Source organism: Panthera pardus, unplaced genomic scaffold (assembly GCF_024362965.1).
Source record: "Panthera pardus isolate Hobbes unplaced genomic scaffold, ASM2436296v1 HiC_scaffold_3, whole genome shotgun sequence".
Taxonomy (NCBI): domain Eukaryota; kingdom Metazoa; phylum Chordata; class Mammalia; order Carnivora; family Felidae; genus Panthera; species Panthera pardus.
Window position 1 is genome coordinate 24,728,215 of NW_026526876.1, and position 16,445 is coordinate 24,744,659.

At 50.5% G+C, this 16,445-nt stretch overlaps 1 protein-coding gene and 1 long non-coding RNA gene across 2 annotated transcripts; both read left to right on the plus strand.

Moving 5' to 3' along the window:
- Positions 1 to 1,071: 1,071 nt before the first annotated feature.
- LOC109277158 (formin-like protein 1) lies at positions 1,072 to 5,966 on the plus strand. The gene is made up of 4 exons (XM_053892212.1): positions 1,072 to 1,107; positions 3,673 to 4,245; positions 4,410 to 4,468; positions 4,712 to 5,966. The coding sequence occupies exons 1-4, from the start codon at positions 1,072 to 1,074 to the stop codon at positions 4,713 to 4,715; spliced, it is 672 nt and encodes a 223-aa protein (XP_053748187.1). The 3' UTR covers positions 4,716 to 5,966.
- Positions 5,967 to 11,422: 5,456 nt separating this feature from the next.
- Positions 11,423 to 14,821, plus strand: LOC128774237 (uncharacterized). The gene is made up of 2 exons (XR_008418749.1): positions 11,423 to 13,023; positions 14,549 to 14,821. It is a non-coding gene; the product is annotated as an uncharacterized LOC128774237 (long non-coding RNA).
- Positions 14,822 to 16,445: the final 1,624 nt, after the last annotated feature.

Here is a 16,445-nt window from a genome sequence, read left to right on the forward strand (position 1 = left end):
TTTGAGTCGGGGGTGGGGTGGGGGCAGAGCACAAGCAGGGGAAGGGGAGAGAGAGAGAGAGAGAGGGAGACACAGAATCTGAAGCAGGCTCCAGGCTCCGCGTTGTCTGCACAGAGTCCGACACGGGGCTCGGACTCACGTGCCGTGAGATCATGACCTGAGCTGAAGTCGGAGGCTTAACCGACTGAGCCACCCAGGGGCCCCTAAAGCTTTTATTTTTAAGTAATCTCTACACCCAATATGGGGCTCGAACTCAGGACCCGGAGATCAAGAATCGCACACTCTGCCGACTGGGCCACCCAGATGCCCCCAATCATTCTGAGTTTTAAGGGGATGCACTGCTGTGTGACTCCTATGCCATGCCACTAGACAACTTAACCTCTATGCCTACACTAAGGATTAAGGGGGATTTGGGGACATGGTCATTCAGACATGAATCCACTTGAGTTCGCCCTCTTCAATCTGTTTGTTTATTTATACCCTGCCTCTTTCCACAATTTGGTCGATGCAGCATGTAGAAGATGCATATTATAAAATGGGTAAATTATAAATTAAAAATCAGGACAAAGAAAACAGATTGAATACGGGGCCGAGCCCAGGGTGCGTATAGGGTGAGGTTGGCCAGAATGAAGATATGATGGCAATAAAGTCCTACCATTGCCACCAATTGGCTGCACATTTGCTTTGGGCTTCCTGGAAGAGAGGAAGCAAAGTCCGCTTTTTCCCCTCTGGTCCACAAATGTCGGGCTGAAACACAACGACACCATGTCTACCGCTCTCCTGATCTGTAGCCGTTACCTCCGCTGAAAACTAAGGGCTGATATAATTTGCTCTCTGTGACGCAAGAGTAGCCATCAGTGACCTCTGCTTCTGGTTCTAAGAGCTCTTGGGGCATCTCTGCACCTGCTCTGTGCTGCTTCTCTGTTCTCATCTCTATCCCAGGCTCCCACTACCCGCCCCAAGTTTGTCTCCTTCATAACTTCAGCTCACCTGTAGCTTTCTGTTTGCCATGGGCCTGATTCTACCTTGGGGCTTCTCTTCAGATTTGGCCATGTCTACTAGCTGGCTCCCATGGCCATTTCCAAGAGTGAAAATCTGGTTTCCCAGGTAATCATCTTATATCTGGCCATGTTACAGGTGGTTGGGCAGTCTATGGACTCGTGGCCTAGGTCAGGTACTCCAGGGTCGCTGGTCAGTGACCCATGGGTCAGATAACAAGGTCCAAAATACCAGCCAGGGATGGGGGGGGTGTGTGTGGAAGGAGCTGTGGGTGAAACCATTTTCCCTGCAGTGAGGATTAAGTACGACAAGCAATCCAAGATTTCATCTACTCATCTGGGAGAGGGATTGAGCACAAGCATGGAAACACGGGTCGCCCTCTTAGCTCTGTTGCATCAGTTTATGAAATAAAGACTTTTGTCTTTATGAAAAATCTTTTCTTCCGAGTTGCTAAGGTCATTCTCTTTGGAAGTATGTTAAAGGCACTGCAGTAAACAATCCTTTAAAAATATATCGGGCAGATGGATTTCTGAACGTGTGTCACTATAATCCCTTCCTTGCTACTTTCAAAAAAGTCATGTTGATTTCCAGTCTGTGGAACACGTCTTTTTAGACCCTTGCCACCAGATGGGGGGCATGAACTGGAAGCCTGTTAGAAATGCAGAACTTCAACTTCAGAGGAACCTACTGAATAAGAATCTACACTTAAACAAGATCCCCAGAGGACTGGCGTGTGCATTGACATCTAAGAAGCACCTTGTAGAGCAAACTTTGGGAAGCGCTGAACGGACTCTGACTAGGAATTGAGGCTTGGAGAGATGCTGTGCCTTGCCGGAAGTCCCCCAACGAGTCAGGAATAGATTTGTGATCAGAATACAGGTCCTGAGCTCTGGTCATATTCTCTTTCTGATGCCCCATGATGTCTCCCACAGCTAGGAAATGAGGTGGCTTGATGAGATTATTGTTAGAGGAGTACATTACCATGTGGTTAGGGTGACCATGTATTTTATCATCCAAACGTGGTCACTTTGAGGCCTCAAGAGGAACTATTTCAGGACAAGAGATGCCAAGTGACACAGGTGGTCATTCTATATACGTAATGGTTTTTTCTAGTTTACTGAGCCTGCTCATGTCTGTTAACTAACCTAAACAACATACATATCCATAAACTAGATGACCTTAAAGTTCTAACTTTTCAATAAAACCCGGTTGTCAAGTAAACACACACACACACACACACACACACACACACACACACAGTCTCACTATAATAGACAAATCATGATATAAACCGATCAAGAAAAAAAGGAGCCCAAATAGACAGGAGAAACCATCACAGACATACACATATTTAAAATGATTCTGAAATCACTTCGCTTAACCCATTCCAATAAACTCGAAAACCTGGATGAAATGAGCGCTTTCCCTGCCGTTCGCCGGTGCAGTCCCACCAGTGCAGTGGCCTCGCTGGGCCTGGGAGCCGTAGCTCATGGCTTTTTGCCAAGTCATGTCCCTGTGAGTCAACCAGACTTCAGAATTTGGTCTCTGAAAGCATTTGTTTTCCAGCGCTCTAAGTCAGAGCTCAGATATGTGAGTAGCTTGGGAGGAACTTGGTTTTTCCACCAGGATGAGAAGCAGATTAACTGAAGAGGTGTTTGCCGAGTGCCTTCTGGCTAGTGCCCACCTCCCGGCTTCCGACACCAGATTCATCTGCCACGCTCCGGCTGCCTAGCTCTAGAAATGAAACAGGGGCATGTCCTTGGTCCTAAGAATCCTGAGTCTTAGACCTGGAAGGTGTCATCCTGTCAGAGTTTGGTTAGTTCTAGACCCCTCCCTTCATAGATGAAGAAATTGAGAGCAAGAGGAAGGGAGTAACTGTCAAACTCGAGCCTATTTTCATTTCAAGTTTTGTGTTTTCTATTACACTATCTCTAATGACATAACGTTAATAGTAGTAACACCTGACATCGATTCATTGGTTTACTTTGTTATCTCCCCTTAACAATCCTGTGAGGGAGGCAGTCATCGCACCATCCCCATTTTACAGAAACCGAAACACAGAGGGGTCAAGTAACTTGCCCAAAGACACACAGCTAGTTAGTAAATATCAGAGTTGAGATTTGACCCCAAGTAATCTGGTTCCAGAGTCTATATATACTTTTTACTTCCATTTACTACTACAAGAGTTCTCCCATTATTCTGAGATGATATATATATATCCCTGACTATATATATAAGGGAGACACTAGGCATGATCATTTTTAAGAAAGTGTTTCAAGAGACACGAGACAAACTATGGTTTTACCTGATATTCACCATGTGTCAGTCACTGTTCTAAGCGCCTTTACATGCATTAGTTCGGTAAACTTAAAACCAAACTGCTCGCCACCCCCCCCACCCATCCCCCCCCCCCCCCAAAAAAAACGAGGAGGAGGGTGCACTGTCCTTGCTGATCAGAAGGGGAAAATGAAGTCCAGAAAGTTTCCATAACTTGCTTGAGATTCTAAAGCTCGGGGAAATCCAGCGTTCACAGCCAGCCCACCTGGCAGGTGGGCATCACACTTCACCGCCAACCATATTCCGCTGCCAGTGAACTTCGCTATTCATTCCGTCCCCACAGCACTTGACAGACAGGTGTCAGTTCTCACCACCCAGTCGCTTTTCTCCCGTTAGAAGAGGAAACTGACGCTCAGGCAGTTGAAGCACCTCGCTAAGGGCCATACAGCGGGTCAGTGGCAGGCTAGCCAGGGATCCAAGACCCACGGGTATCCTGTCATCACTTCCCCCCCAGGTTTCAGTGATGCGGTCCAAGGCGCACCCTCTGCGACAGATCCTCCCGGCGGCGGGTCCCGGACGCGCGGGTCTCACCTGAGGCTCCTCGGGGTCCCGCGGGGGCCGGACGCCGCCCCCTGGCGGCAGGTGGGCGCCGGCGCAGCGCATGCTAATGAGCCCGCGGCGCGGCGCGCTGATTGGCCGGCGCGCATTCCAGCCGCTTTCCCGGGGCGGGAGCCGAGGCCGAGGAGAGGGGCGCCGCCGGCAGCAGCCGCCCCCGGCCCGCGCTCCGGGCCGCCCTCCTCCCCCCGGACGCCGCGGCGGGTGCGGGGCGCGCGGGCGCCTGCGCCGGGGGCTCCCCCACCCACCCCCTGCGGGCCGCCGGCGTTCCGGTTCCGAATCCACCCGGGGGCCAGGATGACGATCCGACACCAAGGCCAACAGTACAGGCCGAGGATGGCATTTCTCCAGAAGGTGAGCGCGGTCCGGTGCCCTGGGCCCCGGGAGGTGCGCAGGCTCCCAACTCTGGGAAGTGAGCGCGGGGATGCTGGCGAGGCTCGGAGCGTGTGGCCGGGAGCGGAGGGCACGCCTGCGGTCTTAAATGACTGGGATGTATTGTAATGACATTATCTGTTTAGGTGTCCCAGCCGCCCCCTGAGCCTGAAGCATCAGCCCTGCTTGGGCAGAATGTTGGAGGGTGAGGAGCTTCCTACCCGCCCAGGAAAAACTGTGCTCAGAGTGTTCTTTCGACACCTTTTCTCCCAGCGGTTCCCAGCAGCTCTGGTGATCCACGGGGTAACCTGCCGGCGAATACCCCCTGTCTTGATGTCCTTCCTTTCCCTGGCTCACTTCCCCAGCCACCTAGGACAGCTTCCCCGGCTGGGCTCAGCCCTCTTACCGACGCTGCGAGACAGGTTCCATTATTGTCCCCATTTTGCAGGTAAGGACAGGGGCGGGTAAGGACCAAGACTGAAGAACTGGGGTGATTCAGCGACACAGTGACACAGTGAAGCTGGTCTCGCTACAACAGTAGAAGCATAAAGCACAGCCCGCAGTGGGTCCTAGCTCCCAAATCTGTGTGAGGAGTAGGGGCAGGAACCCCGAGGGCAGAGCCTTGAGGCTGAGATTGAAGGGGCTTCTGCTGTGGTGGGGGCGGCGTGTGCCGGGGCAGAGGCGTGCGCCAGTCTGGTGAGTACAGGGGGACAGGCAGGCAAGGACGGGTCATAAAGATCTCCTGTGCCTTTCGGAGGTGGTCTGATTTCCCCCCAAAAGAAGCCACTGAGGAATTTGGAGCAGGTGAGTGATGCGGTCAGATTCAAGCTCAAAATCAAGTTCAAAAGACCATTCCGATGCGAACGAGAGGAAGGTTGGGATGTCGTCTTCTCCCTGAGCTGAGAGACTTCACACTCCAGTCCTCCTGTGTTCACTGCCGCTGTCACCTAGGAAGTGACAGGCTTATCAAGGACTGGGAGAAAGGGATGGGTCAGAAGGTCCCTTCTTTCTCCTGGGGCGGCTTGGCCTCCAGCTCAGGCCCAGTGCCACTCTTGGGTAGACAGGCCCACCGGCCACACCGCTGCCACCTCTGATTTCTGTTGCCAGGCCTGGTGGCTGGCACCCCACCAGGGAGGGGTCCGGGCTTGCTTAAGATGTGGCAAGAAGCGGTGGAAAGTCTACTATCCAAGAGGTTTGCCCCGGGGGGAGTTGGCTGATGACACACAGCGGACATGAGAGCGTGGCTGGGCCGCCTTCCGTGGCCCACACACAGGGCGCTGCTCCCGTTCCGGCCTATCTCTGTGTCCGGGCAACTCTGACCAGCTAGGGGGTGAGGCGGACAAAACGTTCCTTCGGGCCTCTCAAATGTTTTTCTTTAAGACTTAGGGAGATCGTTGGGCCTGGTTGAGCACTGCAAGGAGTGGGAATCTTCAGAAGGCTCGGGCGGATTCGGAATTGCTTATGTCAGGGGCGCCTGGGTGGCTCAGTCCGCGAAGTGTCCGAGTCTTGACTCTTGATGCCGGCTCAGGTCATGATCGCACGGTTCGTGACATGGAACCCCGTGTCGGGCTCTGTGCTGACCGTGCGGAGCCTGCTTGGGATTCTCTCTCTGCCCCTTCTCAGCTCGCTCACGCGCGTGTGTGCGTGCTCGCGCGCGCGCACTCTCTCTCTCAAAATAAGTAAATAAACCTAAACAAATAGAATTGCGTGTGTCATTTATGCATTCATCCATGTCACAAACACGTGCTGAGCATCTGTTGTGTTTCAGACATCGTCAGATGCTGGGATAGCAGACAGTCGAGGCATGGTCCCTATCTGCAAGCAGCTTTTAGTCTAGAAGCCACATACGCCAATCACAGGTGCCACGACAGACACCTGCAGGGTAGAGGAAGTGCGTAATTCCCAGCATTCGCTTTATCCTCGCTCAAGGTCACACGGGTGGAATATCAGGAAAGGACTTTGGAAGACTGCGTGGTGGGTGGGCTGGATCTTGAAGGACGGGAAGGTGTTGTTGAGGCAGCTGGGGTGTTGGCGGAGTAGGAGAACTTGCATTTAGCTGTAGATCTATTGTGTGTCCCTTGCTGACCAGAGCCAGGTGGTGAGGGCCAATAGTCAGTCCTATTTCTGAAGGGAGGTTCTGGAATACTTGAGAGAAGTTCTCGGTAGTTATTGAGAATGTAACAAAAACGAGGACTTTCTGAGGCCGGACACAGCTGACAAGGCATGTGGGACGTGGGCATTTGGACTGTGACTGGCAGCCATGTAGCTGGGACAAGAGTCTCCCTACTAGGGAAGAGAGTGCAGTGGCTTGGGATCCTATTCCCCCTTTGCACAACAAAGGATATGATGCGTGTGTTCCCCAGGGAGCCCTCTCTGGCGGACAGGAACACTCTGCTCCCACAAATCTTAAGGACAGTGACAGCCACTTCATGTGAGAAGAAGCCAGAAGCATGGGTGGATGGAAGGATGAGGCTATTGCTTTTTGATGCCTTGTAGGGATGGTCTGGATTCTTTGAACTGCTTGATGTCATACTTCAGTCAGCTGGACTCTGAGAGGGGGAAAATGCTAGGCCTGTTGTGGGGTCAGATAGGCCCAGGATGATCTCTTTGTTGTTTGTGGCCTTGGAATTAGTTGTGGAGAGAAGTCAGGATTCTAGAGAGCCAGGAAACTGTGGTCTGATCAACTCTGTGTGTGTGTGTGTGTGTGTGTGTGTGTGTGTGTGTGTGTGTGTGTTGGGGGTGACAGTGTGGGGAAGGGATAGGGGGTCTTCAATGTGTCTAATGAAAGAAGATACCTCCGGAGGGCTGCACACAGAACACGAAGATGAGGGGGGCCCAGAGATGCCCCAGCAACACCCCTTCTAGAGGGTTTTAAGAATCAAGATGGACTGTCTCTTGTTGGTGTGCAGTGTTCATTTAAGACAGGGAGACGGCCAGGCTCCCCTCTCTGAGACCTTAGGAGTCAGTCCTACGTTTTGCACTTCATTCTTTTTCAGGGAACCCCTTCAGCGAACTTACATGGGAAAAGGTCAGAGGAAAATTATTCTGTACCCTAATGGGAAGTCTTAGCCCGTCCAGGCTGGTATCGCAAAATACCGCAGAGTGGCTGGCTTACAAACAACAGAAATTGATTGCTGATGGTTCTGGAGGCTGGGAGTCTGAGATGCCAGCATGGCCGGGGCTGGTGAGAGCCCTCTTCCCAGCCACAGACTTCATGCCGTGTCCTCGCAGGGCGGAAGGGGCGGGGAAGCTCTCTGGGGTCTCTGTTGTCAGGGTGGGAATCTCATTGACGGAGACTTTCAGGAGTAAAACTAATGAATCACCGAGGTAGTACTTAGTACAGGTTTATTGCGCCTGCACCAAAAAGACAGTTTGCAAACTGGGAGCCCTCAAACCGAAGCATGAGAGGGAGGCTCAGGCGTGCATTGTTATAAAGCAGCTTAGACAGCGTGGAGGCAGTGACTGCTTATTCTTTACAGTGATGGGTTATAATACTAGAAGTTTCTTAAGTGACAAGGAAATGGGCAGTGCCTACCTCACATTATCCTGGGGAAACAGGTCACATGTTGCTTATAATTTCCAGAGGCAGAAGCAAGAAATGACCCAGGTCAAGCTAGCCTTGCAAAATAAGCTAAATCAGGCTTTATTGTATGACTAAACTGGGGTTTTTTTTTGTTTTTTGTTTTTTTTTCCTGCTTGGGGAATTTTCAAGGCTGGTCTTGATGTGGTTTTTATTTTAACAGTTTCAACTTACAGGGGCACCTGAGGGGCTCAGGCAGTGAAGCGTCCGACTAAGGCTCGGGCCATGATCTCATGGTGTGTGGGTTTGAGCCCCGCATAGGGCTCTGTGCTGACAGCTCGGAGCCTGGAGCCTGCTTCGGATTCCGTGCCTCCCTCTCTCTCTGCCCCTCTCCCCTTCATGCTCTCTCTCTCTCTCTCTCAAAAATAATCACTAAAAAATGTTTTTAACAGTTTCAACTTATAAATTTTGGGGAGACACAGATATTCAGACCACAGCAACTCCCTAAAAATATACATGGCACACACACGTTCCCCTCTCCCCAGCAGAACCTCCCATTGTACGAAGTGGGACCTCCCTGCTGGCATGAAATCTGCCTCTTTTTCTTGGGTTTTTAAAAATCGTTCTTCTTGATCCCTTTTGAAGGTGAGTTTCAAATTCTTCATAGATAGATTTTTTTTTTTAAACACAAAGGGAAATAAAGGAGCCTGCTTATATTTTTATCAGAGAGGTTTATAACTTATTTTAATGTTTGCTTATTTATTTTGAGAGATGGGGGAGGGGGGAGAGAGAGAGAGAATCCCAAGCAGGCTCCGCACTGTCAGCACAGAGCCCAATTAAGGGCTCCAACTCTTGAACCGTGAGATCATGACCTGAACTGAAATCAAGAGTTGGATGCTTAAGGGACTAAGCCGCCCAGGTGCCCCTTTATCAGAGAAGTTTAAATTTGTAATCGGTCAAGTGGATGAAACCCCTCCATCCAGTGCTTAGCACCACTAAGATGAGGGTTGTTCATCCAGTGAAATACAGTGTTTTCAGTAAGTTATAGTCTGAAAAGTTATGAGTGAAAAGAGGAAGTCTTCAGCTGTGTCATTAGCAACGAATGCTAGTTTAACAGGGTGTGTGTGTGTGTGTGTGTGTGTGTGTGTGTGTGTATGTGTTGGGGCGGAAGGGACCTCTGGCTGCGTCTTCAAGGGCGACCCCCGCAGCCCATGGCCCCTCGGTCCCGGTGTCCAGGAGAAGCGGCCTCCTCCAGCCCTTCCAACACCCTGCTGGGCTCGCCCCTTCGCTCCCCTGCTGCTGCGGGTGCCTGGCTGATCCAGTGACCCAGTGCTGCCACTGTTCCAGAGCAACCTGTGAGCCAAGGAAGTGTCCGTGCAGATGAAGCGTGCAGTCAGTCTTGCACGAGGAGCCCTGCGTGCCGCCTGGGCCCCAGCCATCCTCGCAGGCTGGCTGAGTGGCGGGCACTGTGTCTGGAACGGTTTCGACTGGCCGTGCACCTGATCCCTGACGTTGCGCAGGATGGTGATTTGACTTCAAGTACTGGTTTAGCGACAGAATGAACTAGGAATCCCAGCCCCACCGCATTGACTTAGGACACGGTCCCACACTCTTTTCGTCTCCAGGAAGGTGGGGCCTCCCAGCGTCAGGAGCAGGCTGGCTTCCAATTCAGGGCTCCCCTGCACGATTCTTTTCCTCCAATGCAGTCAGGTCGGTGTGCACCTCTTCCCTCTCTACCTGGCCACATCACAGGTTCCCTTCAAAGTCCACTTCCTCCAGGAAGCATTCCCGGATCATCCTGACTATGTCTGCTCCCCTTGACATCCTGTGCAGCTTGGGTCTGACCCACGTGGGGACAGGCGCGCTTTATCCTGTGCTTTGTGTTGATCTCTGTCTGCATGCTGCCATCCAGTTCCCGGAGGACAAAGATTATGTTGTTTATTTGTAGCAATCGTAGAGTCAGATCCATAAAGAAGCAATCAATTAAATGTCTCTCTGGATTAGGTCGTCTAGCTAAGTTTCATTGACTGGTCCCTAAAGGGCATATTGTGACCATAACTTCCATCACTGTCACCCCCACCCCAGCTGCTACGGTTTCTTTATTGCCTTAGAGAGTATCTGTTTCATATTCAGTCTTTTCATTTGCTTTTCACGACTACCCTTTTTAAATAGGTGGGGACAGGTATTACATTTTTTTCCTTGGTGGAAAATACTGCGGTTCAGAGAGGTTAAATGCCTGGCCCAGGGTCACGCACCTGACATTGAGACCAGGCAGGGAAGACCAGGGACAGGCCCGTACAGGACTTTGTGAACTGAGGGCTCATGCAGTGTGGCGCAGAGTTGGGATGAATCGCAGGAAAGCAGCTACTGCGGGATTGAAGCGATCGAATAAAGAGGGAGCAGTGGATGGCAGTGGAGAGCCAGCTGGCGGGGCCCAGAGTGTATGGGGAGGGAGAGGAGGGCTGTGTTAACGGCAAGGAGAGACCTTTGGTCTCACTGCAGGTATCTGCACAAACCCTGTTATTTGCTCCCTCGGTCCCTCTGCCTTGCCTCGCCCTCCCCCTGGGAACCGTCCTCACGTCCCCCCCGCCCCGCCCTCCCCCCTCCCAGGCTTGAGGCTGCATTTCCAGTTGTCTCCTGGACGCTTCTGTGTGTATGTTCCAGCAACACTGCACAAAACGAGGTCTGTCTTTGCCCAAACGGACTGCTGCTTTTGGGGATCCCATTTGGGACGCTGATACCCCCATCTGCTTGGCAGGGAGGCTGGAAACCCTGGAATCCTGTTCTCTTTCCCTCACTGAGTCGGACCCAGTCTCCAAGGGCAAGGTCCACACCTGGAGATCTTCCAGTCTCCATTCTGTCGTGTCCTCACTGCTTCCGTCCTGACCTCGGCCTGCACCTGCTCGCCGGGCCCCCACCTCTGCACGCCCCGCACCCGCCCCTGTTTCGTTACTGTATGTAAAACAAGGCAAACGTTGATGTTCCTCTGTGAGAGCTTCCACTTGTCTGTTGTTGTGGGCTGAATTGAGTCCCCCTGGCCCAGATTCACATGTGGAAGTCCTAACCACAATGTCAGAATGTGACCGTATTCACAGGTTATCTTTGTCTGCTCAGGCTACTGAAATAAAATCCCACAGACTGGGTGGTTTAAACAGCAGAGATTTATTGTCTCACAGTTCTTGAGGCTGGAGACCAAGGTGCTGGCAAAGTGGGTTTCATTCTGACACATCTCTCCTTGGCTCTTTCGCAGCCGCCTCCTGGCTGTGTCCTCAGGAGACCCCTCTGTGCAGGCCCAGAGAGAGAGTGGGAGAGCTGACTCCCAGGTCTCTTTTTTTTTTTAATTAAAAAAATATTTTTAAATGTTTATTACTTTTGAGAGAGAGGCAGAGTGAAGGCAGGGGAGGGGCAGAGAGAGAGGGAAACACAGAATCCAAAGCAGGCCCCAGGCTGAGCTGGCAGCACAGATCCCGACCCGGGACTCGAACTCACAAACTGTGAGATCATAACCTGAGCCAAGATCAAGAGTCGGATGCACTGAGCCACCTAGGCACCCACTCCAGATCTCTTAAGCACTAATCCTCTTTGATCAAGGCCCCATCCTTATGATCTCATTTACCCTTAATTACTTCCTGAAAGGTCCCCTCTCTGAATACAGTCATACTGGGGATTATAGTTTCAACATATGAATGGTCAGGGGGGCATCATAAACATTTAGTTCAGAGACTTAAACCTTTAAAGAGATGATGAAGTTGAAATGAGGCTATTAGGGTAGGGTGTAATCCAATTTGACTGCTGTTCCGGCAAGAAGAGATCAAGACACAGAGAGAGAGAGAGAGAGAGAGAGAGAGACATCAGGGGACACTATGCAGAAGGACCACCGTCTGCAAGCCAAGGACAGAGGCTTGAGAAGAAACCCACCTGCTGGCACCCTGATCTTGGACTTTCCAGCCTCTAGAACTGTGAGAAAATAAGTATCTGTTGTTTAAGCCACCCAATCTCTGGCATTTTGTAATGGCGGCCCCAGCAGACTTCCACTTATGAAATGACATTCGTGGTCTTTTGGGTCCTGAATTCATTTACTCTTCCCTACGCATACCGTGCACTTTTATCCCCTCGTGCCTTTGTACATGTTCCCTCCTCAGTCTGGAATGCCCCTGTTCTCGTCTCCGTGGCGAGGCAATAGATTCTTAACCAGACAGTCCGTGTGCTTTCTTAGTTAGAACCAATGAAGTGATGATGTGCGTGGCTTCCGGGCTGAAAGCGTTGATAGGCAAGTTTGTGTTCTCCACATTTTTGTCTCTTTCCCTGCATCGGGATCAGGAAAGCAGGTGTTTGGAATGCACGACCATGAGTTGGGGGTGGGAGCAGCCTGGATCTCTGAGCCGCGACCCTGAGGGAATGCCCTAGATATTTGTTCACTTGAATTAACATTTGGTTAAGAGAAAGAAATCTTGGTTGGGTTAAACTTTCGATTCCAAGGCATAGTCCAGTCTGTCTTGACTAATACACTCTCATTTTCTGCCAAAACCTGCATCTTTTAAGTCCTAGCTTAAATGTTACCTCTTTCCTTAAAAGCCTTCCAGAACCAACTCACGCCCAGTCAGAATTAATCACTTTCCTTTGTACTTTGATGTCTATCTGACAGTGCTTAGTGTTCTGGTTGGTTTATGTACATGTAGAGTTAGGGACACAGAAGGATTAAGAATGTGAATTCTGGGGGCACCTGGGTGGCTCGGTCAGTGAGCGTCTGACTTTGGCTCAGGTCGTGGTCTCACGGTTCATGAGTTCAAGCCCCGCGTCTGGCTCTGCACTGTCAGCTCAGAGCCTGGAGGCTGCTTCGGATTCTGTGACTCCCCTCTCTCTCTGCCCCTCCCCTGCTTGCATTCTGTCTCTCTCTGTCTCTCAAAAATGAACATTAAAAAAAAAAGAAAAGAGTGTGAATTGTGGAACCAGACTAACTGGGTTCACATCTCAGCCCTGCCCGGCCATTTATCAGCAGAGGGACCTTTGATGAGTGACTTACTCCTCCAGGACCTCGGTTCCTATTTGTCCCTCTGGTACCTACTGGAGTACCTGCTACAATAATTAATCATCCAATAGTATCTGCTTGCCAGCTTCCTTCTGTTCTGTCTTGCAGATTGAGGAATCAGCAAAAGACACACTGAACCAGAGATGGGGACAAGAATGTAAAGCCAGAGGATCCTGTGATCACAGGATCAGGGGCCCTAGCGACACAACAGGTAGTATAGCCTATGGCTCAGGCCAGGACTACAAGAGACTACGGTTTTCTTTTTTTTTTAAATTTTTTTTTTCAACGTTTTTTTATTTATTTTTGGGACAGAGAGAGACAGAGCATGAACGGGGGAGGGGCAGAGAGAGAGGGAGACACAGAATCGGAAACAGGCTCTAGGCTCCGAGCTGTCAGCACAGAGCCTGACGCGGGGCTCGAACTCACGGACCGCGAGATCGTGACCTGGCTGAAGTCGGACGCTTAACCGACTGCGCCACCCAGGCGCCCCGAGACTACGGTTTTCAACTAATCCATTCAAACTGAAGGGACAGAACTCAGAGGAAGGGAGGAAGGAAAGAGCTCACTTAAAAAACTTTAAAAAAAAAATTTTTTTTTTTTAACGTTTATTTATTTTTGAGACAGAGAGAGACAGAGCATGAATGGGGGAGGGGCAGAGAGAGAGGGAGACACAGAATCGGAAGCAGGCTCCAGGCTCCGAGCCATCAGCCCAGAGCCCGACGCGGGGCTCGAACTCATGGACCGCAAGATCGTGACCTGAGCTGAAGTCGGACGCTTAACCGACTGAGCCACCCAGGCGCCCCTTAAAAAACTTTTTAAAATGTTTATTTATTTTGAAAGAGCATGACAGAGAGAGCAGAGGAGGGAGGGGGAGAGAGAGAGAGAGAGAGAGAGAGAGAGAGAGAGAGAAAGGGAAAGGGAATCCTAAGCAGGCTCTGTGCTATATCTCACGAACTGTGAGATGATGACCTGAGCCGAAATCAAGAGTCAGATGCTTAACTGGCTGAAAAACCCAGGCGACCCTCAGTGTCACTTTTTCAAATCACCTTCTCTGATGTCATCATTTTATGTATCTATCATGAGACATGTTGGGGCTCCTGGGTGGTTCAGTCAATTGAGCGTCCGACTCTTGGTTTTGACTCACTTCATGACCTCACACTTTGTGAGATCGAGCCCCACGTTGGGCTCTGTGCTGACAGTGTAGATCCTGCTTGGGATTCTCTCTCTCCCTACCTCTGCTTCTCCTCGGCTTGTGCGCTCTCTCTCTCTCTCTCTCAAAATAAATAAATAAATAAAATTTCTCTCTCTTTTTTTAAGTGTATTTATTTAGAGGGAGAGAGAGTGTGGAGGAGGGGCAGAGAGAGAAAGGGAGAGAGAGAACCCCAAGCAGGCTCCGAGCTGTCAGTGCAGAGTCCGACGCAGGGTTCGAACTCACGAACTGGAAGATCATAACCTGACATGAAACCAAGAGTCAGATGCTTAACTGACTGAGCTACCCAGGTGCCCCAACAAATAAACATTAAAAACAAAGGCACGCATATCTGGGAGATATTGTAGGCTTGGTTCCCGACCACTGAGATAAAGCACACATTGCAATAAAGCAGGTCAAATGAATTTTTGGTTTCCTAGTGCGTGTAAAAGTTATGTTTACTCTCTACTGTGGTCTATTAAATGTGCAATAACATTATGTCTGAAAATACAATGTACATACCTTAATTAAAAATACTTTTAAAAAGATTTTCTTGCCACAACATGCTGTCATCTGAGCTTGTGACGAGTGGTAATCATGATCGCGGATCACTGCAACAAATAGAATAATAAAGCTTGAAATACTGTGAGAATTATTACACAATGTGCCGCGAAGACATGAAGTGAGCAAATGCTGTTGGAAAAATGGTGCCGATAGGCTTGCTCGACCCAGGATTGCCAAAAACCTTCAGTTTGTAAAAAAACATAGTATCTGTGCCCTGCAGTAAACTGAAGCACAATAAAACGAGGTACGTCTGCAACGTTATGAATTTTTTTCTACTGTGATGAATTACCTTGATGGACTTTTTAGAATATTGAAATATTGAGTCACCCTCGCATTCCTGGATAAACCCTAGGTGGATGCCCGATTTTACTGGCTGATATTTTATTTAAGATTCTGCATCTACATTCATGAATGAGGGTTTTGTTTTGTTTTGTTTCCTGACACCAATCATTTCCCCAGGTTTCTGACACCAAGTGGGTGTCCAACAATTCCAATCAGTTCCGACACTACCTGGAGTTAGCGTCGGACTCCACCCGTTTAAAGCTCCCCACAAGACCGTCCCCACTTTAGATGCCAGACAAAGTCCCAGATCACCAGTACTCCCGGTGACTGGCTATAAATCCGTAGCACCCCCTGGCCCCGGCTCTGATAATTCACAAGACCAACTCACAGGACTCACACAAGCACGTTGCTTACTGTTACCGGTTGACTTTAATGGATCCGATTTAGGAACAGCCAAATGGCAGAGATGCACCAGGGCCCGGGACAGGAGGGTGGGTACACTTGGAACTTCCAGGCTTTCTCAGGGCAAGGCACCTTCCCGGAACCTGGCTGTGCTCACCAACCTTGAAGCCTTCTGAACCCATCGTGTAGGGGTTCTGTGGATGTTTCGCTATGTAGGCATGACTGATGAGATCACTGGACGTTAGTAATTAACTCCAGGCCCTCTCGCCTCCTTAGAGGTCAGGGGAAAGGGCTGAAACATCCAGCCCTACGGTCAAGCCTTGGTCTTTCTGGGTATCAGCCCTAAGGGCCTCCGGCCACCAGCCATCTCCGCAGCATCCAAAAGACACTCTCATCACTCCTAAAACTCCAAGGGTTTAGGAACTGTGTGGCAGGAGCCTGGACAAAGCCAGATCTTGACTAATTTCTGAAGGCGGTAAGTTGTAGGGCAAGTTCTGAGGGAGTCAGATCGGAGAGACCAGCATTCTCAGTCCAGCCTGGCAGAGACCCTTTCAGCCTCTCTTCCTCCCCCTGTTGGGACTGTTCACCTTGCTCTAGCTTGGTGGTCCCAGCCCTCTGCGTCCCCGTTCCCCAACTCTCCGAGTGCTCACACCTCCTGCCTCTTCCCCGCTATCCCGAATCTCCCCCAGAGCTTCCACGACAATTCCAGCTCCCTGCACTTGGTGGGTGACGTCCCCACAGGGGTCTGGCATCCTCTGGCAGAATCACCAGGAGCTGTGGTGGTATGAGCACCCCCGGTATCTGTCCTTTTGCATAAATGTCTGGGCTCCGCCTTTCGTGACACAGCTCTTGGAGTCTGCTCAAAGTCTCACAGGTGGTTGGCATCCCCTGGTATGAGTATTTTCTAGAGCACTGACACGAGATCTCTTTCCTGGTGATATTTTCTTGGCTGCGTTTCGGGTTCTTTCATTATTATTTCGTCCCAGATGGGTGCTGCTGAGCTCAGACTCCAAGAGCTAGCTCTCCAAATTCTTGGAGATTCCTCTTTAGGGCCCCTCTTCAAGTACAATAAATTAGTACCAATGTAGATAAATGACAGCTGTTGTTGGGAGCACGTATAAAATATATGTAAAGTGGGGCGCCTGGGTGCTCAGTCGGTTGGGCATCCGACTTCGGCTCAGGTCATGATCTCGCAG

Coding starts and splice junctions, on each gene's coding strand:
- LOC109277158 (XM_053892212.1), top strand. CDS start 1,072: ATGGCCATTTCCAAGAGTGAAAATCTGGTTTCCCAG. Junction 1,108..3,672: donor GTGAAAATCTGGTTTCCCAG/GTAATCATCTTA, acceptor TTCTCCCGTTAG/AAGAGGAAACTGACGCTCAG. Junction 4,246..4,409: donor GGATGGCATTTCTCCAGAAG/GTGAGCGCGGTC, acceptor TTATCTGTTTAG/GTGTCCCAGCCGCCCCCTGA.